We start from the raw sequence: 20103 nt of genomic DNA on the forward strand, positions 1-20103 counted from the left end.
GACTGAAGTATTTCAAAAGTTCAGTCCCTCCACTTCCTCCTCCTGTTTGGCTTCTGTCTCACCTAGAGGCGTCCGGTCGCAGGACTATTTTTATAACATAAAAAATTCAATACAATGTAGGATGACACCAGACCTTTAAATCTATCCCTGCAGGAAGTTATTGAGGATGCCATCCTATATGTAAAAAAATCACTTTCTATAAATATAATGGCCATTACATGAATGAAAAAGGAGACAATAAGGTTAGTGTCTAAATTATTAATGACTAAACAGACTTGCTTTCATGTATGATTTACAAGAATCTTTTTTTAAAGAAAGCTGCTCAATAAAAGGACATTCACAGGGTGTACAAACTACTCTTAAGGGCAAACCTTATGCCCAGCAGCAGATGGGCATTACAAAACAAACTCAAATACATTTTTTGGTGCTTATTTGTCTCATAATGCTTTTCCAGATATTTCTGTTTGCTTGTTGTGTTCATTTGTTGTGCTGTTTTTTGTTTTTACCACAAGTTACTTTTTTATTCATTTATTTTATAAAATATTATTACAGCTCACAAAATTTGTTACATAATAATATATGATGAATACATTATCTTTTTTCTTTTCCTTTTCTTTTTCTAAGAAGGACTGAGTTGTCCACATTTTGGCTTTTCTTCTTTTTGAGCTTCATAAAGTCTGTGAGTTTTTTCTTGGGTATTCAGAGCTTTCTATAGCTAGTATCCAATTATCAGTGACTGTTTATCATGTGTGTTCCTTTGTGACTTGGTTACCTCACTCAGGATGATATTCTCTAGTTCCATCCATTTGCCTAGGAATTTTGTAAAGTCAGTGTTTCTAATAGCTGAGTAGTACTCCATTCTGTAAATGCTCCACACTTGCTGTATCCATTCCTCTACTGAAAAACATCTGGGTTCTTTCCAGCTTCTGGCTACTATAAATAATGCTGCTATGAAAATGGCTGAGCATGTGTCCTTATTATATGTTGGAGCATCTTTGGGGTTTATGCCCAGAAATGGAATAGCTGGGTCTTTAAGTAGTACTATGTGCAATTTTCTGAGGAACCACCAGACTGATTTCCAGAGTGGTTGTACCAGCTTACAACCCCATTGACAGTGGAAGAGTGTTCCTCTTTCTCCACATCCTCACCAGTATCTGCTGTCATCTGAGTTTTTGATCTTAGCCATTATGACTGGTCATATTACAGAAGTTATAATATTGTTAGAGGAAGTGTTCTTTAGAGGTGGGGATTTGAGTTCTCATATATGGTCTAGTCAGGGGAGCCTCTTCCTAGATGTCTGCTGAAGATGTCTTCTCCTGGTTGCCCTTAGATCAAGATGTAGAACTCTAGGCTCTTCTGTCACCATGTCTGCCATAATTATTGTGATAATGTTGATAATGGATCAAACCTCTGAAACTGTAAATCAGTCCCAAATAATTGGTTTCTTTTATAAGATTTACCATGTTCATGCCATCCCTTCACAGCCTTTAAACCCTAACTAAGACAGAAGTTGGTACAAAGACTTGGTCTAAACTTTTAAAATATCTGGTGTAGGCTTTCTAATGTACCAGCAGTTTACAATTCACCAGTACCTTCAGCTACTGAGATGTCTTTAGTTACTCCTGGGAATCATAGATTGTTTATGCTCATGGTGGAAACTAAATTCCTAACTAAAAGAGGCAAATGCCTTTGATTATTTTGATCCGTCATTTGTGAATGACAATTGATTTGGTGACTTGGTATATGAAACTTCCACATTGTGGGGGGAAGTAAAGAAAATGTTTCCACTTTTAATTTGCTCTCAGCAACTGTGAATATACTTGTTAATGACAAGATCCATGATAAAATTGAATGGCTTCAGATGAGAGTAGTTTCTAAAACACTCTAAGTGTGCCCCTGAAAAAAAATCTTCCCTTTAGCAGCCATAGAGCTCAAGTTCCAAAAGTCAAATAGAATTATAAGATTGGCTGAATCACTGTGAAACTTCAAGTCTCAGTATCATAGAGTAACAGAAATTCAAGTAAGACAATAATTAGCAAAGAATGGGATTCTATACGTTGGTATGAACATGTGCAGGAGGGCTACATTGAAGTTGGAAACTGTGGATTTGAACATGCAGATTCTTAAGGGTTCACCTCACCAGAGGTAGTAGTATCCTAATTTCCACCCTTTGAAATATTGCTTCTTTCACTTGAAAAATTAATCCTTCGTTGTTCTGTAAATCAGCAGTGTTTTTCTCAGAAGTAAATGTTAGACACCACAATACTGATGTCTCTCAATCCCACCAGTAGTTTCCTCCATACCTATAACCAGGCTCAAGGGAAAGATGCCCTCTAGATGGGAAATAGAAAGTCCACTAAGAAGTATGCTACACTACTAAGAGGATTAAAGATGGTGTTAATTTATTTAAGCAGAATTCTGGGGTATATGTGTGGGACTGGGTTTTAAGGGTTTTGACTAATGGTGGAAAGAACATAAAACAAGATCAGACTGAGTTTATTTATACAGGCCCTCTGGGTAAAGATTCTAGGTTTAATATGGAAGCTTGCACAGTTTTCTTTAAAAAAATGGTGCAATCAATACGTTTGAAATCTTGAAAGCTGCCACATAGTACAGGTGGAACTGAAATTTCAGTGCATGCAAATAACACAGAGCAGTCAGTGCCAGTCTCAATGGTAGTGTGGTGACAGGATCAGGAACCCCTGTGCTCTACTTGAAGGAAATGGGACCATGAGGATTAGATAGAGCTCTGATTTGAATGAGAATGCAAAACCCCAGTAAATACTATAAGAGGGAAGACATCTAAGGCGCTTTCAGGTACAGATCCATAGTAAAGTCACATGACTGCTACGGGCATCCTGATTCAGAGAGTCTGGAATTCAGGCAGCAATGACAATACTCTGCATCTGGTGATAATGTTCATATAGAGCAGTGTGCTGTGTCCTCAGCATTCTATTCACCAATGTCATTTATTTCATTCCCTAATTATTAGTAACTGCCTTGCTTATACTGTGAATGTAGCAAAGGTATTTAGAAAGGAATGTTGATAACATTGTCAGTGTGCTGGGCCTTTCTGTCATGCTTTGCTATCACTTCTTTAATGTCATCAGTGATCACCTCATTTCCTGCAATCAAAACCTTACATTTCCATCTTTACACCCCGAAACTCTGCAAACAGGACTATTTTTGTTGTGCCTTGAGACCCACCTTTCTACCCAGGATTAAGGAATGAATTCTCTTGAACGTGACTGGGAATCACATCTGTTTGGAGAAATTCATCCACATGTAGGAGCTTCATAACACCATTAAGGTGTCTTTGCATCTACAATAAGTAATCATTTGGGACCATGGGAAAACATGGACTAAATGGAAAATAAAATTGTAATGGACTGGGTTAAAATGCCTTTCAGTCTGACAGATAGGAACATGGAGAAGGGCAACAGCATGCAATCATTAAGAAGAAGATCATTACTTTTGAGAAATTATTTATTGTATGCTTTAATATTATAACATTACATGATTTTCTCTTTTTTTATTACCACTTTATTTTTTAAAAAGAGGGATATATATACAGATTTCAAAGGCATTTTTGCATAACATTATGTGAATATTTTGTGAGTACTTAATTCTATTAGAGGTTTGATAGCATGCATTGAAAACCCACTAGTGGTGGACCAACGCTCAGGACATCTGCCAGTGGGAACAATGGAGATCCAGGGGTGTAGGCCTGGTGAGACTGAGCTTCGAGTAGCCGGAGCGCAGAGAGGTCCGGGGCAAGCAAGCAGAAAGCACCCCCCATTGGTTCAGGGGAGCAGGAACTCTGCCATAGGGACTCAGTTTCCACCCCGAGGGCCCTTGCGTGCAGAACAAATGCTCAGGCCATCTGTCACCAGGAACAGCGGAGATACAGGGACATAGGCAAGGTACACGGGAGAGATGGGAACCAATCACTGATAACAAGAGTACTTATAACCACAGACAACAAGATGGCAAGAGGAAAGCGAAAGAACTTACCCTATGGAAACCAAGACAACATGGCAACACCAGAACCCAGCTCTTCCATCACAGCAAACAGCAGAATGCCAGGCAATCAAGAAAAAGAAGACTCAGACCTAAAATCATAGCTCAAGATGATGATAGAGATACTTAAACAAGAACGAGAGGAAAAGCATAAAGAAATAGAAGCGTTTAAAGAACAAACAAGAAAAACACTAAAAGAAATCAAAGAACTAAAGGAAAACAGAACCAAAGAGATGAAGGAATTGAAAAAGGAATTTAAAATGGAAATAGAAACAATAAAGAAAACACTAAAAGAGACAAGCTTGGAGGTAGAAAACCTAAAAAAAAAAAAATCAGTAGTCACAGATGCAAGCATCTCCAACAGACTACAAGAGATGGAAGAGAAAATCTCAGGGGCTGAAGACAACATGGAAAACAGACAAAACAGTCAGAAAAGATGCAAAAGCCAAAAACCTCCTAAACCAAAATATCCAGGAGATCCAGGACACAATGAGAAGAGCAAACCTAGGGATAATAGGAATAGAAGAGGGTGAAGAATATCAACTAAGAGGCACAGTAAATATCTTTCACAAAATCGTAGAAAAAAACTTCCCTACACTTAAAAATGAGATGACCATGAACATAAAAGAAGCGTAAAGAACTCCAAATAGGTTGGACCAGAAAAGAAATTCCTCCCAACACACAATAGTCAAAACACCAAGTGCCCAAAGCAAAGAAAGAATACTAAAAGCAGTAAGAGAAAAAGGTCATGTAACATATAAAGGCAGACCAATCAGAATCACACTTGACTTCTCAACAGAGACTATGAAAGCTAGAAGAACCTGGACACACATCATGCAGACCCTAAGAGAGCACAAGTGCCAGCCCAGGCTGCTATACCCAGCAAAACTCTCAATCACCATAGATGGAGGAACCAAGATATTCCAGGACAAAACTAAATTTACACAATAAATTGACCACAAACCCAGCACTACAATGAATTATAAGTGGAAAATCCAATTTAAGGAGGGAAACTAAATCCTAGTAAAAACAAGAAAATACCCAAGAAAAAAAACCACAAGAAGAAAGACACACAGGCACAATTCTACCTCTAAAAGCAAAAATAGCAGGAAACAGCAACCACTATTCCTTTTACCTTACACCAGTCAGAATGTCTGACATCAATAAGACAAGTAACAGCTCCTGCTGGTGAGAATATGGAGTAAGGGGAATTCTCATCCATTGCTGGTGGGAGTGTTAATTGTACAGCCTCTATGGACATCAGTGTAGCAGCTTCTCAGAAATATGGAAATCAATCTCATTCTACCACCAGACATTTGTGCAACCAGGTTCATTGCTGCTGTATTTATAATAACCAGAAATTAGAAACAACCTAGACGTCCCTCAGTGGAAGAATAGAAAAATAAAATGTGGTACATTTACACAAGGTAGTATGAATACAGCATTTTTAAAAGATGAAATAATGAAATTCACAAGTAAATGAAAGGAACTAGAAAAAAATCATCCTAAGGGGAGGTAAACCAGACATACCAAGGAATACAAATTATGGTATATGTTCACTTATATGTAGATGTTAGGTGTTATGTCAATGACACAATCTGCAAGCCAAGCTACCATCTGGAGAACCACAGAGTTCTATGTAAACAGAGTAAGGAACTGGCAAGGGGCAAAAGATCTTGTTAGCAAAGGGAAATAGAATAGATAGTTATAGGTGGACTGAGAGAAACACTGGAATGGGAGGATTATGTGGAGAAGGTGATAAAATAGAAGAACAAAAAAGGAAATACAAGGAGAGTCAGCTAACATTGAGGGACATTTGAAATGTGGGATGGAAACCCAATACTGCAGAAGTTCCCTAAAATAAGTACAAACACAAAGGTACTCTAAAGGAAATAGCCAAATAATAAAGGAGTCAGAGCCCCGACAGGCCATGTCTTGTAACGAAATGAAGCTTTCAGTACCAGGATTATGTTATATCAAATTGAGTTGTTATCCAAAGGATCTTCATGGGAACCCTCAAACAACTCAGGTTATTGTTAAGACTATAAGTGGTTGTCTACAAATGATGCAAAGTTTCCATTGTTGAGGACAATGCCTACAAACCTCTTTAGACTAGAGAGAAGTCAAGCTGGAGCCCACACAAAGCCTTCATTTCTATGTGCTACCATTTTTTGGTACAGAAAATGCTCCTGCATACTAATCTAGGGGAGAAACTAAAAGGAAATAATAAAGAAACAAACTTTTGATTAGCAATGCTGCACTGGCTACAAGAAATCCTAGTGCAATGGTGGCACAAAGAAATCACCAATATCTGACTTGATCATAGGTCTATTTCAATAGATAAAGCCCATACTTGATACTGCTTTAATGATCAGGAACCTGAAACTAGATAGCCCAGGGATATAGGAAAAAATCAAATAAGAACAATGGGGAAGTTAAGGCAAGGATTATAGAAGCTGAAGTGGTTTGCAACCTCATAGGAAGAACAACCAGATGCCCAGAGCTCTCAGGGACTAAACTACCAATCAAAGAGTACATATGGAGGAACCCATGGCTCCAGCTGCATATATAACAGAAGATGGCCTTGTCTGACATCACTGGGAAGGAATTCCCCTAGATTCTGTGTAATCTCAATGACCCAGGGTAGGGGAACACAAAAAAAGAAAAAGAAATCTCACTAGTTACCATAAGCATGAAGTGCATGTAGGACAAAACGTAACATGGAAACAGATTTCTTGTTGAGTATAGATTAAGCATAATGATCTATGCAAACCAAAAATTGCCACAAGGCTATTATCTTAGCTCTTGGATTATTAATTATTTAACATCTAGGTGTACCACACTCTGAGAGAGTGCTATACATTTATTTTTTTCCTAAGGACTGAGCTTTCTTTTCTTTCATTTATTTATTTATTTATTTATTTGGCCTTTGTTTTTCTTGAGCTTCACACAGTCTGTGAGTTGTTTCTGGGGTGTTCAGAGCTTTCTGGGGTTAGTATCCAATTAATAGTGACTGCATATTATGTCTGTTCTTTTCTGACTGAGTTACCTAACTCAGGATGATATTCTCTAGATGCATCCATTTTCTTAGGAATTTCATAAAGTCATTGTTTCTGATAGCTGAGTAGTACTTTATTGTGTAAATATACCACAATTTTTGTATCCATTCATCTACTGAAGGACATCTGGGTTCTTTCCAGATTCTGGCTATTATAATTAAGGCTGCTATGAACATTGTGGTGCATGTGTCTTTGTTGTATGTTGGAGTTTCTCTGGGGTATATGCCCAGAAGTGGAATAACTGGATCTTCAGGTGGTACTATGTCCAATTTTCTGAGGAACCACCAGACTGATTTCCAGAGTGGTCATACCAGCTTACAACCCCACCAGCAGTGAAGGAGTGTTCCTCTTTCTCCACATCCTTGCCAGCATGTGCTGTCATCTGAGATTTTATCTTAGCCATTCTGACTGGTGTGAGGTGGAATCTCAGAGTTGTTTTGATTTGCATTTCGTTGATGACTAGGGATGTTGAGCAGTTCCTTAGATGCTTCTCAACCATTCAATATTCCTCAATTGAGAATTCTTTCTTTAGCTCTGTACCCCATTTTTTAATAGGATTGTTTGATTCTCTAGAGTCTAACATCTTGAGTTCCTTGTATATATTGGATATTAGACCTCTATCAGATGTGGGATTTGTAAAGAGCTTTTCCCAATCTGTTGGTTGTTGTTTTGTAGAAATATGTTTAGTTCTGTAGCCCATTTTTAATTGGTTAATTGGTTTTTTGGAGTTCTTATGTTCTTTGAATATTTCTGATATTATGCCTCTCTCAGAGGTAGAGTTAATGAAAGTTTTCCTCAGTCTTTAGATTGCCAATTTGTCCCACTAACAGTGTCTGTCACGCGCCCACGCTTCCCGCCGCTAGGAACAGGCGTGCAACAAACAAACAGATTCTTCTGCGGATAACCTTTATTGTACAGCACTTTGAGCAGGGGGCTTCTTGAGCAGGAAACTTCTCTCTGAGCCGGGGACTCCCTACCGGGTTCTACTGTCTAGGCGACCTCTCACGCGCAGTCCCCCACGTGCGATCTCTCTGTCCAGTCTCTGTCCACGCGGGACCTCCCGCAATCTCTCCTATCGGGTCTCTCTCCACGTGGTACCTCTCCGCCATCCCTCCACGTGGGGTCTCCCGCAATCTCCCCACTATCTTCCTCTTCTCCCACGTGGGGGAGAAAATGCACTGCTATATGTGCCTAAGAGACTTGTGTTGCTACCTGATTGGTGCATCCTCCTGTAGCTCAATCACGTGCCCCAAGAGTGGGCTGTGACTATGTGGTTGCCAAGCAACACGAGGGGAAAGGTTTTTGTAGGCTGAACAATGGGCGGGAAGCTGGCGCCATCTATTGGCGCCAACGGCTTCCTACAAGTGTCCTTTGCCTTACAGTGGCTTTTTAATTTCATGAGGTCCTATAAGTCGATTGCTGATCTTAAGAGTCTGAACCATTTGTGATTTGTTCAGGAAAATTTCCCCTGTGCCAAGGTGTTTGAGGGTCTTTACCACTTTGTCTCCTATTAGATTCAGTGTGTCCAGTTTTGTTTTAATTTTTACATATTTTATTAGATATTTTATGTATTTACATTTCAAATGCTATCCCCTTTCCCCTCTCTCCCATTCCCCTTCCCTTGCTTTCACGAAGATGCTCAATCTCCCACTTACCCACTCCTACACCATCATCCTGACATTCCCCTACACTGGGGAAATGAGCCTTCAAAGGACCAAAAACTTCTCCTCCACTTGATACCAGACAATGCTATCCTCTGCTACATATGCAGCTGGAGCCATTGGTCACTTCATATGTACTCACTGTTTGATGTTTTAGTACCTGGTAGCTCTGAGGGATTGGTTGGTTGATACTGTTGTTCTTCCTATGGGGTTGCAAAACCTTTCAGTTCCTTCAGCTGTTTCTCCAGCTACTCCATTAGGTCCTTGTGGTCAGTGTGATGGTTAGCTGCAAGAAACCTCATCTATATCTGTATGACTCTGGAAGAACCACTCAAGAGACATCCATATCAGGCTCCTTGCAGCAAACACTTCTTTGAATAAGCAACAGTGGCTTGGTTTGGTGGCTGTATTTGGGATAGATCACCAGGTTAGGCAGTCTCTTTTATTCAGTCCCTGCTTCACTATTTGTCCCTGTATTTCTTCCTGTGAATATTTTGTTCTCCCTTCTCAAAAGGATGGAAGCATCCACATTTGGGTCTTCCTACTTTTTGAGCTGTATGTTGGTCTGTAAGTTGTTTCTAGGGTATTTGGAGCTATTGGGCTAGTTTCCACTAACAAGTAAGTGCATACCATGTGTGTTCTTTTTTTGACTGGGTTACCTCACTCAGAATGATATTTTCTAGTTCCATTCAATTGCCTAAAACTTTGATGAAGTAATTTTTTAACAGGTGAGTAGTATTCCATTGTGTAAATGTACATTTTTTTTTTATCCATTCCTCTATTGAAGGACATCTGGTGGCTGTATCCAGCATCAATGAAAGGAGAGTCCTTTGGCCCTGTGAATGTTCAATACCCCAATGTAGGGGAATGTCAGATGGGAGGGAGGGAGTGGGTAGGTGGGTGTGGGAACACTCTCATAGAGGCAGAGGGAAGGGGCAGGGTTAGGGGAATTCCAGGGGGGAAACCAAGAAATGGAATAGTATTTGAAATGTAAGTAAAAAAAAAATCCAAACCAATCCAAAAACAAAAACAAAAAACAAATAAACAAAATAACCAAAGAGAGAAAAACAAAGGACATCTGGGTTCTTTCCAGCTTCTGGCTATTATAAATAAGTCTGCTATGAACATGGTGGAGCATGTGTCCTTGTTATATGTTGGAGCATCTTTTGGGCATATGTCCAGGAGTGGAATAGCTGGGTCCACAGGTAGTTCTATGTCTGATTTTTCTGAGGAATTGCCAGATTGATTTCCAGAGTGGTTGTACCAGCTTGCAATCCCACCAACAATGGAGTAGTGTTCCTCTTTCTTTACATCCTCGCCAGCATCTGCTGTCACCTGAGATTTTGATCTTAGCCATTCTGACTGGTGTGAAGTGGAATCTTAGGGAGGTTTTGATTTGCATTTCTCTGATGACTAGGGATGTCGAGCATTTCTTTAGGTGCTTCTTAGCCATTCGATATTCCTGTTGAGAAGTCTCTGTGTAGCTATGTTCCTCATTTTTTAATAGGATTATTTGATTCTCTGGAATTTAACTTCTTGAGTTCTCTGTATATATTGGATATAAACCCTCTAATGGATGTAGGGTTGGCGAAGATGTTTTCTCATTCTGTTGATTACTGTTTTGTCCTATTGAACATGTCCTTTGCAATTTTGTGGGGTCGCATTTGTTGATTCTTGATCTTGGAGCATAAGCCATTATTGTTCTGTCAGGAAAATTTTCTCTGTACCTATGTGTTCTAAACCCTTTTCCACTTCCTCTTCTAGGAATTTCAGGTTTTATATAGAGGCCTTTGACTTGAGTTTTGTACAAGGAGATAAGAATGAATCGATTTGCATTCTTCTGCACGCTGACTGCCAGTTGATCCAACACCATTTGTTGAAGAGTCTGTCCTTTTAACATTGAATGGTTTTAGCTCCTTTGGCAAAGATCAAGTGACCATAGGTGTGTGGGTTCATTTTTGGGCCTTCAATTCTATTCTACTAATTTACCTGCCTATCTCTGTACCAAAACCATTCAGTTTTTAATCATTATTGTCCTGTAATACAGCTTGAGGTCAGAGATCGTGATTCCCCCAGATGCTATTTTATTGAGAATAATTTTTGCTTTCCTGGGTTTTTTGTTATTCCAAATGAATTTGCAAATTGCTCTAAGTCTATGATGAACTGAGTTGGAATTTTGGTGGGAACTGCATTTAATCTGTAGGCTACTTTTGGCAAGATGGCATTTTTACTATGTTGATCTTTCCAGTTCATGAGCATCTTTCCATTTTCTGAGATGTTTAATCTCTTTCTTCAGAAACTTGACATTCTTGTCATACAGATATTTTACTTGTTTTGTTAAAGTCACACCAAGGTATTTTATATTGCTTGTGACTATTTTGAATGTTGTCATTTCTCTAGTTTCCTTCTCAGCCAGTTTATTCTTAGAGTAGAGGAAGGGTACTCGTTTGTCTGAGTTAATTTTATATCCAGCCACTTTGCTGTAGTTGATTATCAGGTTTAGGATTTCCCTCTTGAAAGTTTTGGGGTGACTTAAGTATAATATCATATCACCTGCAAGTAGTGATACTTTGATTTTTTTTTCTTTGTAATTTGTATCGCTTTGACCTCCCTTTGTTATCTAATTGCTCTGGCTAGGACTTCCAGTACTATGTAGTAAATAGGTAGGGAGAGAGTAGGAAGCCTTGTCTAGTCCCTGATTTTAATGGGATTGCTTCCAGGTTTTCACCATTTAGTTTGATGCTGGCTACTGGTTTACTATATATGGCTTTCACTGTGTTTAAGTACAGGCCTTGAATTCCTGATCTTTCCAATACTTCTATCATGAAGCTGTGTTGAATTTTGTAAAATGCTTTCTCAGCATCAAATGAGATGATCATGTATGTTTTTTTTCTTTGAGTTTTTTTTTTTTTAAATATGGTGGATGACATTGATGGATTTCCATATATTGAACCATCTCTGCATCAAGCCAACTTCATCATGGTAAATGATCATTGACATGTTCTTGGATTATGGTTTCAAGATTTTGAGTATTTTTGCATCAATGTTCATGAGGGAAATTGGTCTGAAGTTTTCTTTCCTTATCGGGTCTTTGTGTGGTTTAGTATAAGCATAATTGTAGTTTCAAAAAAAATGAATTAGGTAGTTCCCTCTGTTTCTATTTTGTGGAGTAGTGTGTAGAGAATTGGTGTTAGGTATTCTATTGAATGTTTGATAGAATTCTGCACTAAACCCATCTGGTCCTGTGCTATTTTTGGTTGGGTGGCTTTTAATGACAGCTTCTATTTTTTTAGCAGTTATGGAACTGTTTAGATTGTTTATCTGATCCTGATTTAACTTTTGTACTTGGTATCTGTCTAGAAATCTGTCCATTTCATGAAGACTTTCCAGTTTTGTTGAGTATAGGCTTTTGTAGTAGGATCTGATGATTTTTAATTTCCTCAGTTTCTGTTGTTATGCCTCCTTTTCATTTCTGATTCTGTTAATTTGGATATTGTTTCTGCACCCTCTCCTTAGTCTGGCTAAGGGTATATAATCTTCCCCCCCACAAAGTACCAGCCCTGTCTTTCTTGATTCTTTGTATATTTCTTTTTGTTTCTACTTGGTTGACTTTAACCATAAGTTTATCCTCTTGTGTGCATTTGCTTCCTTTTGTTCTAGAGCTGCCAGCTGTGCTCTTATGGGGACAGGAAGTGGGGATGCATAGGTGGGAAGGGCAGGAAGTGACTTCAAAGAAACAGGAAGTGGCCTCTAGAGATAGAAAGTGACACAGAAGGGCAGTGAGGCTGACAGGTCAGGATATGGGAAGTGGAGGGACAGTTAGTGACATCAGAAGACAGGAAGTGACACCAGAGACGCATGGAATCAAGCCAAGAAAAACAGAAAATGATATTCTACAACAGAAAGTGACCCCAAACATCTGGAAGTGACATCGGTTACCTGCCACCCAAGACCAGGCCCCTGAGAAACCCGCCCTGTTTCTGGGACGTCACTTCCTGCTCCAACTGACGCCCTGAACCCCACCCCCGACTTGTGGACACAATAAATATCGAGAGTTTAGTCCAATGGCTTTATGTTTGACCTCTGACCCCAGCATCTGGGTGGGAAAGATGGGGTGGGGGCGGTGCTGATGAATGGGATCCGACGCTGCTCAGTCTCCACCAGCATCCATCACCCGTGTCACCATGCACTCTTCAGGGGGCGGGGCCCAAGGGACCTGTGGGACACCCACCACGAATCTGTCAGCACTGAGACACACCCACCTGTCCATCACTTCAAAGCCATACCCACTGGCTCTTCACAACAAAGGTCACACCTACCTGCCAATCACAGGAACTAACAGAGCTGTCAGCCACTTATAGCCACACCCCTATCACTCACCCTAGGGCACACCTACCTTGATGTCAACCCTTCAGCCCACCCCACATTCAATTCCCAAAGGCGACGACGACCCAACCTGATCTTGCCCACCCATCCGTCATCAGAAAGTTTGCCTGTCAGGACAGAAATTGGGTGCGGAGTAGGTGTTGTCACAGGAGGGTAGGACTAAGACAGGAGATGGTGTCGTGTGGGACAGGAAGTTGGACTGTTCATCAAGAAGTGGTCATGGCTCGCTTTGCCTGAGCTGGCTGCGCCTCTGGGCCCGCCCTTGAGGCCCTGCTCCCACTCACCGTCTCCCCTGTCAGCTCAGAGGGGATACGTGTTCGCGGGATGGGCGGGAGGAGGCAGCTCCGTAGCGGGGACTTTCTGTGGGGGTCAAGATATCAGTCACTGGTAGAAGTGGGGCGGTGACATCACCATTGTGAACAGTGATGAATTTGCATAAATTTACACTGTTTTGTGTAAATTTGTGGTAAATAGGTCCCCTCCTCCCCTGGCTGTCAGTCAATGCAAAAATGCCCACAGCTGTCAATGACAGCAAGGGCAGAAAATGACGACATAGGGCTCCTTTAAACAAATCTACATAATTTTGACATAAATTAGTACAAATTTGCTTGAATTTGCGAGTGGAAGGAAAGAAAAGCAGGAATTGAGACAGAAAGTGAGGGGGAAGTGAGAAAAGTGAGAGGGAAGTGAGACAGGAAGTGAAGAAAAAGTGAAGCAGGAAATGAGACAGGAAGTAAGACAGGAAGTGAGACAAGAAGTGAAGAAAGTGAGGCAGGAAGTTAGGAGAAAGTGAGACAGGAAGTAAAGCAGGAAGTGAGACTGGAAGTAGAACAGGAAGTGAGGTGAGAGAAACATGTCTTCCAGAGGCCCCACCCTCAGTGCTATTACCTCCAGCACAGCAGCAGCGCAGCCAACCCTGTAAGCACTGCCCCCCCGCCTGTCAGCAGCAACGACATCATCGTCGGGGTCGAGGTCGAAGCTTGGTTGCAGTCTGTGGAGTGGGTAGAAAAGAACTGGATGTGAGGCGGGTGGGGGGAGGGAAGTGAGGGCAAGAACAGAAAATGAGGTCACAGGGAACAGGGAGTGAGGGAAATACAGAAAGTAACGGCGTGTGGAACAAGAATTAAAGGATGGAACATGAAGTGAAGTCAAAGAGGCACAGGATGTGGGGCAGAACCAAAAATTGAGGTCACATGTGAACAGGAAATGGGGCAGGACAAGAAAGTCAAATCATAGTGGAACATAAAGTGATGTCAGTACCAGCCCTGGTGACCTTGGCAGGGGCAGGGCTTTGTGAAGGTGTGGGGATTGGTCAGATGAACCTGAAAATTGCATGAGGGCCAGGAAGTGACAGGGGAACCAGGAAGTGACATTGCTGAGAAGAGAAAGTGGGGCCAGAACCCAACCCAGGACTTCAGGAGGAGGTGGGGCTGTGGTGAGGTGGGCAGGACTTGTTCTCAGAAATCAGGAATTAAATCAGTGAGCACGAGGCATGGCTGGAAAAGCACAAAGTGACCTCACTGGGGTAGAGCAACACAGTCATTAGAAAACAGGAAGTGGGTGGGTCCAGGTGCTGACAGATGGGTCACTTACCCAGGCTGCGCACATCACTCCAGGGGCTAGCCCCGCCTGACCCGGGGGCCTCGGCGCGAACACGAACAGAGAAGACGGTGGGATTCACAACCCTGAGGTCTGAGACATAGACCTAGGGGTGGAGCCACGGTGGGATGGAAGGTCACTGGCAGACCACGCCCACCACAGCCACTTCCCCGACTGAACCCCAACTCACAGTCTCTTCCTCTGGTGCAGCCTGCGAGCTCTGGGGATGTACAGGAAGTGGCATCAGACAGAATGGAAGTGATGTCAGACAGACAGGAACTGGCATCACTAGAACAAGTAGTGGTCCAAACAGGAAGTGGCATCAAGACAGGAAGTGAGGTCATGAGGACAAGAAGTGACTTCTCTGGGAGAGGACGCCGAGTCCCCAGACAGTGACCTTGCCAGGAAAAGAGACGCCGGAGGGACAGGAAGCGGAGTCAATGGTCAAAAGGTGATGTCAGCAAGACAGTGAATGATGTAGAGGACAGGAAGTGGAGTTCCTGGGATAGGAAGCATCATTAAGGGAACAGGAAGTTGTCTATACTGACCAAGAAGTCATGTCAGAAGGACAGGAAGTGGCATAAACAAGCAGGAAGTGGAATCGGTGAGACAGGAAGTAATGTTGACCCTGCAGGATGTGATGTCTAATGGACAGAAAGTTGGACTCCGGGATAGAAAGTGCCAACCCTGAGAAAGATAGTGGTGATCTCTGGACATAAAGTGGCGCCACCCACCCGGTTGAGCTGCACTGTGAACCGGAAGCTGTGGTGGAACCAGCTGCGCATGACCCAACGCACAAGCGCCTCGGACCCGTTGCACTCAGCAGTCACGGTGGGCGGGGTCAGAATCTCTGAGGTGGGCAGGGTGAATGCGGGAGGTCAGGGGAGGGGCCGTACCCCCATGGCCCCCGTATTGTGTGCAGAATGAGGGACCTCAGGTTGGGATGTGCATTGAAGGTGTGAAGGGCCATCCACCGGGGGTTGCACAAGCACACAGTATGCCGGTCACTGCACATGGGCGCGTGAGCATAGTGGGCCCATTTTCTCCCACATAGGAGCTGGTGTGCACAGTAGGGCCGATTACCACCTCATAGGGACACCAACATGTTTTAGGCCCATTTTCTGTGTGAGAGGTACACAGTGGGTCCATTTTGAAACCACAGGTGCCTATGTAGGCCTGTTTTTATGTCTGGGTGTGCCACACAGCACACACTAGGCCAATTTTTTACCCCAGAGGAAGGAACTGTGCACAGGTTTGTCCATACCCCAGAATGCCGCGGGCACACATTAGGTCTATTTATCTTGTGGGATGATCGTGTGTGCAGTAGGCCCATTTCCACTCTCACCCCACACGCACAGTAGGCTCACCGGCGGCAGCAAGGTCCAGGGCGAGGTCGGTGCAGGGCACGGGGCCAGCATGGCTGCTGCCGTTCACGGTCACGGTCACCAGGGTCGCTGCAAGGTCTGTGACACCATCAAGGGCACAGCCCACCCGAGCCCCGTGGGCGTCGACTTCATAGGCTGGGCACTCTTGGTCATGGGCGGGGCCGTGCCTGTGGGCAAGACCCGGGTGGGTGGGGTTGGCTCGGGGAGCTAGAAGTGACATCACCCACCCCAGCAGAAATGAAGTCCCACCCTAGGCAGAAAGTCCTTCTAAGCGACAGTAACTGAAACTCCCAACCCTAATACTCATCCCTGAGACAGGAAATCCTCGACCCCTCCATCCCCGCCCACACAGAAGTCACCAGCGATGGACGTGACCCGTGCCTCCACAGAAAGTGACCTCACCCATCCAAGACCCCGCCCTGCTTATGCAGGAAGTCACGCCCTGGCAGAGATATAATCTCACCCCTGAGAGACAGGAAGTCCCACCCCGACACAGGAAATAATGTCCAAGTGGAAGGAAAATAAAATTTAGATGGGAAGTGATGTTACAGGAAATAAGTGAGATGATCAGGGCGCACTGAGCCCCACCCATGTGGGAAGCCATGCAAGTAGGAAGTGACATCATCATCGCCTACCTCATGACCCTAGCACCCGCCCCTGGGCGCTGCCCACCTGGCATCACGAACAAACATTCGGTAGTGCACATCGCTGCCCGCTCTGGGGCCCCGTCCCCAGCTGCAGCTCAGCCGGTCTACATCCTGTACTCGGCAGCTCAGGTAGCGGGCAGACGCTGTCCGGTCAGAGTCTGCAGGGTTGGGGTTCACGAACAAGGTTCAGAAGGGTCGTGCAGAGGTCGGGGGTCAAACATGAATTTAGTACTGACATGAGGTCAGGGATCAAATGTGGGGTCAGAGATCTGATGTGGGGAGTCAGGGGTCTTGCATGGAGCCTGAGAGTCAAACTTTGGACCCGGGGTCACATATAGGGTCGGAGGTCACAGTCAGAGTTCAGACACCAGGGGCAGGGTCAAGTGTCAAACATGAGGCTCAGGGGTCAATCGTGAGTCAAAGGTCACACAAAGGCCGTGAGGGTCAGACACAAGGTCAGGGGTCACAGTGGGCGAGGCAGAAGTGGCAGGATGAGGGTGACACCAACCTGCAGGCGGAAAGCGGACAGAAACGGCCATGCCCTCGCGGCCCTCAGGGAAGACCTCAAAGTCCGTAGCATGGCACAGGGAGAGCGCTGGGAATGAGCAGCGCAGGCGCTGAGGGTCAGCCTAGGAATGGGGCCGGGCCGGGGTCAGCACAGGGGCGGAGTCAGGAAGCCCATTCCCAACAGGAAGACCTGCCCCCTCACCCGAACCGGGTCCCGCCCCCCCTTGCGGCACAGAAAGCGAACGCCCGGAGTGCCGTCCCACTCCCAGGTCAGGCTGCGCCTAGCAGCATCCATGCGCAGGTTCCGGATGTGTGGACCTGCGGGCGACACCGTGGGCAGGGCCAGTGACCTGAAACCTGCGACAGAAAGTGGGGGGGTGGGGCCGGTTTGATTGACATGTGACGCCATCGGTAGAAGCCACTGCGGTGGGAGGGGTTCCCAGAACTGCTTAATGATGCCATCCGCCCGGGGGAAACATGGGTGGGTGGGGCCTAAGCTTTGAGGGGCGGGGTAGGGACGATGGGCGGTGTCTGGTTGAGGCCACCCTCACCCCGAATTGCCGACAGCACCAGCAGTAGCCACAAGGTGGCAACCATGACAGCACTGGAAACCGGATTAGGATTCAACTACACAAGGCCTGCAGAGGGTGGAGGGCAGAGAAAGAGCAGGGTGAGCTCGCAGGCCACGCCCACCGGGCCCCGCCCTCCACGGGCCCCGCCCTCCACGGGCCCCACCCCAAGCACCAGGGTCTTAGGAGCCACGACAGAAAGTGGGGGGCGAAACTTCCTGTGTCTGGTTGGAGACCAGAAAAACACCCGCCCCTGGTTCCCACGACCCCCGACCTCCGCTGGCCCCGCAACCTCCAAAAATTCCCAATAGAAAATGGGAGGAGGGATATCCTGTGGCTTCCAGATCACTAAACGTCCCCCCACCCCTATTTCCCCTTCCCCCCAATCCCCCCACTCCCTGTCCCGGCACTGACCTCCAACCCTGTAACCCAAGCGGCTACACCCCGATTTTGACTCAGGAACTGTCCGGAGTGGTGGGAGGGGCTTTGGGGTCACACGGGGTCGCCCCGTCACGCCCCCAGCCCTTGGCGCCAACTTGGAGTGTAACCCTAATCGCTTGAGACCGGAAAGCGGCTGCCTATCAATCTCTCGCTCTTCGAGCCCCTCCTGTTCTGGCCGTGCCTACTCTTTACCGAAAGGTTGAAGCCATACCCGGTGTAGAGGGTGGCATTTATTAGAGAGGAGGGCACCGGGGTGCAGGCTGTCAATAAGGCAGCGGGGCTGGGACTTTCATGGACCTAACACACACCAAATGGATCAGGAAGTCGAGGTCTGTCAATCACAGAGGTGGGGGTGGGGTTTTCTGTCCGCGACCACGCTGATTTAAAAAAAAAAGGGGGGGGGGGAGCAGGAAGTTGAGATTTGTCAATAAAGGAAATGAGGGCGGAACTTCCCAAAGGCGCTGTCATAGACTCAACAAAACAGAAAGTCTGAGTCTGAGAATCACAGACAAGGGGGGGGGGGGGGGGAACGTGTGACTTCCCATAGGCAATGTCACCGAAAAAGACAGAAAAAAAAAAAAAAAAAAGCCTGATTGCGGGTATCTGTCAATCACTTTCTCCAGCCTGGGACTTCCAGTCTCCTGTTCCGATTTAAAAAAAAAAAAAAAAAGAAGAAGAAGAAGAAGAAGAAGAAGAAGAAGAAGAAGAAGAAAGCAGGAAGTCCGAGCCTGGCAATCGAGCCTGGCATTCAAGCGCTAGCACACATGACTTCCTGCCAACGATGTCATTCTCAAAAGGGGTCAGAAAGTCTGTGTCCGTTGATGTAAAAGTTTTTAGGCGTTCTGAGACTTTTCCAAAACACACATTCTTAGAATGTGAGACCCTAAAGACACAGAAAAGGCTGAAGTCAGACTCTGAGACTTTCCAGTCATCCCAAGGCTATGAGATCCTGCCTGTGCCTGACAAAAACAATGGCCCAGAGTAATTCTCAGAAACACCACAGAATATACTGACTGATAGCCACCTGGCCCTCTAGAAAGCCCTAGATTGGGTCCTGATGCATGTCATTAATTAGCTCATGCTAATCACCCATTTCTGAGAAACAAAGACAAAACCCCTCAACGTTTTAAAATATATAAACAAGGTTCTAAAAATGTAAAAACAAAGTGTTAGTGGACAGGTCAAGCTATACTGACCAAGCTGACTTAAGACAAAACAAAAATAAGTGGGATTGTTGGGATGAAAGATCCCTGGATTGGGGAAGCCCCTCATTCAAGTACCAGGATACGAGAACCCAAGAACTCACGGAGAGCTTATCTTGCTGCAATCAGACAAGGGGTTTATTTCCAGAGCTCTGGGAACGACACATATCTCACGCAGGAAATAGAGGAGTCAACCCTGAACTCAAATAGGGAGAAGTATTTATAGGGAAAATCACATAAGCAGTTAGCAACAGGAGCATAGCAATTTCATTGGTTCATTCAAATTGGCACACTCTGTCCATTTTGGACACGATTCAACTCTAGGCCACTCTATTGTGGGGCACACTAACCTTCATACTTTGTTTTTCTCAGGACTGCAGAGCCAGAGACCTTAACGAGACTAGTTGATCTGGAGTTGGACCATTTCTTTAAACAAGTTATTTTGTTCTTAGCCTTGAAGCATACTTGTCCTCAAGGCAGGGTCAGTGGGGCCAACTTAAAATTTTAACTTTTTCATTCCCCACTTCTTTTAGTGGCTAGTTCTAATCTTAGAACTCAGTATCCTGCTCCTCAGCCCTCTTGAAGTCCTTTACTGCATAATATTGCTGGCAAAGCATTAAAATATGC

At 44.4% G+C, this 20103-nt stretch overlaps 1 protein-coding gene across 5 annotated transcripts; it reads right to left on the reverse strand.

Moving 5' to 3' along the window:
- Window positions 1-12817: 12817 nt before the first annotated feature.
- On the reverse strand, window positions 12818-18455 carry LOC308439400 (interleukin-3 receptor subunit alpha-like). Of its 5 annotated transcripts, XM_080941194.1 has the most exons (12): window positions 18248-18455; window positions 17816-17902; window positions 17467-17621; window positions 17266-17386; window positions 16783-16915; window positions 16093-16277; window positions 15460-15575; window positions 14916-14945; window positions 14720-14831; window positions 14015-14117; window positions 13411-13486; window positions 12818-12956 (listed from the first exon to the last, which is right to left on the reverse strand). In XM_080941194.1, exons 2-12 carry the CDS (start codon window positions 17859-17861, stop codon window positions 12891-12893), a joined length of 1143 nt encoding a protein of 380 aa, XP_080797320.1. In that variant the 5' UTR covers window positions 17862-17902; window positions 18248-18455; the 3' UTR covers window positions 12818-12890. The 5 variants fall into 5 exon arrangements, with proteins under 5 accessions (XP_080797320.1, XP_080797322.1, XP_080797321.1 ...); XM_080941196.1 differs by lacking the exon at window positions 15460-15575 and having other exon boundaries at window positions 14720-14818; XM_080941195.1 differs by lacking the exon at window positions 15460-15575 and having other exon boundaries at window positions 14916-15013.
- Between the last annotated feature and the right edge of the window lie 1648 nt (window positions 18456-20103).

Source organism: Micromys minutus (genome assembly GCF_963924665.1).
Source record: "Micromys minutus genome assembly, chromosome: 29".
In the NCBI taxonomy this organism is placed as follows: domain Eukaryota; kingdom Metazoa; phylum Chordata; class Mammalia; order Rodentia; family Muridae; genus Micromys; species Micromys minutus.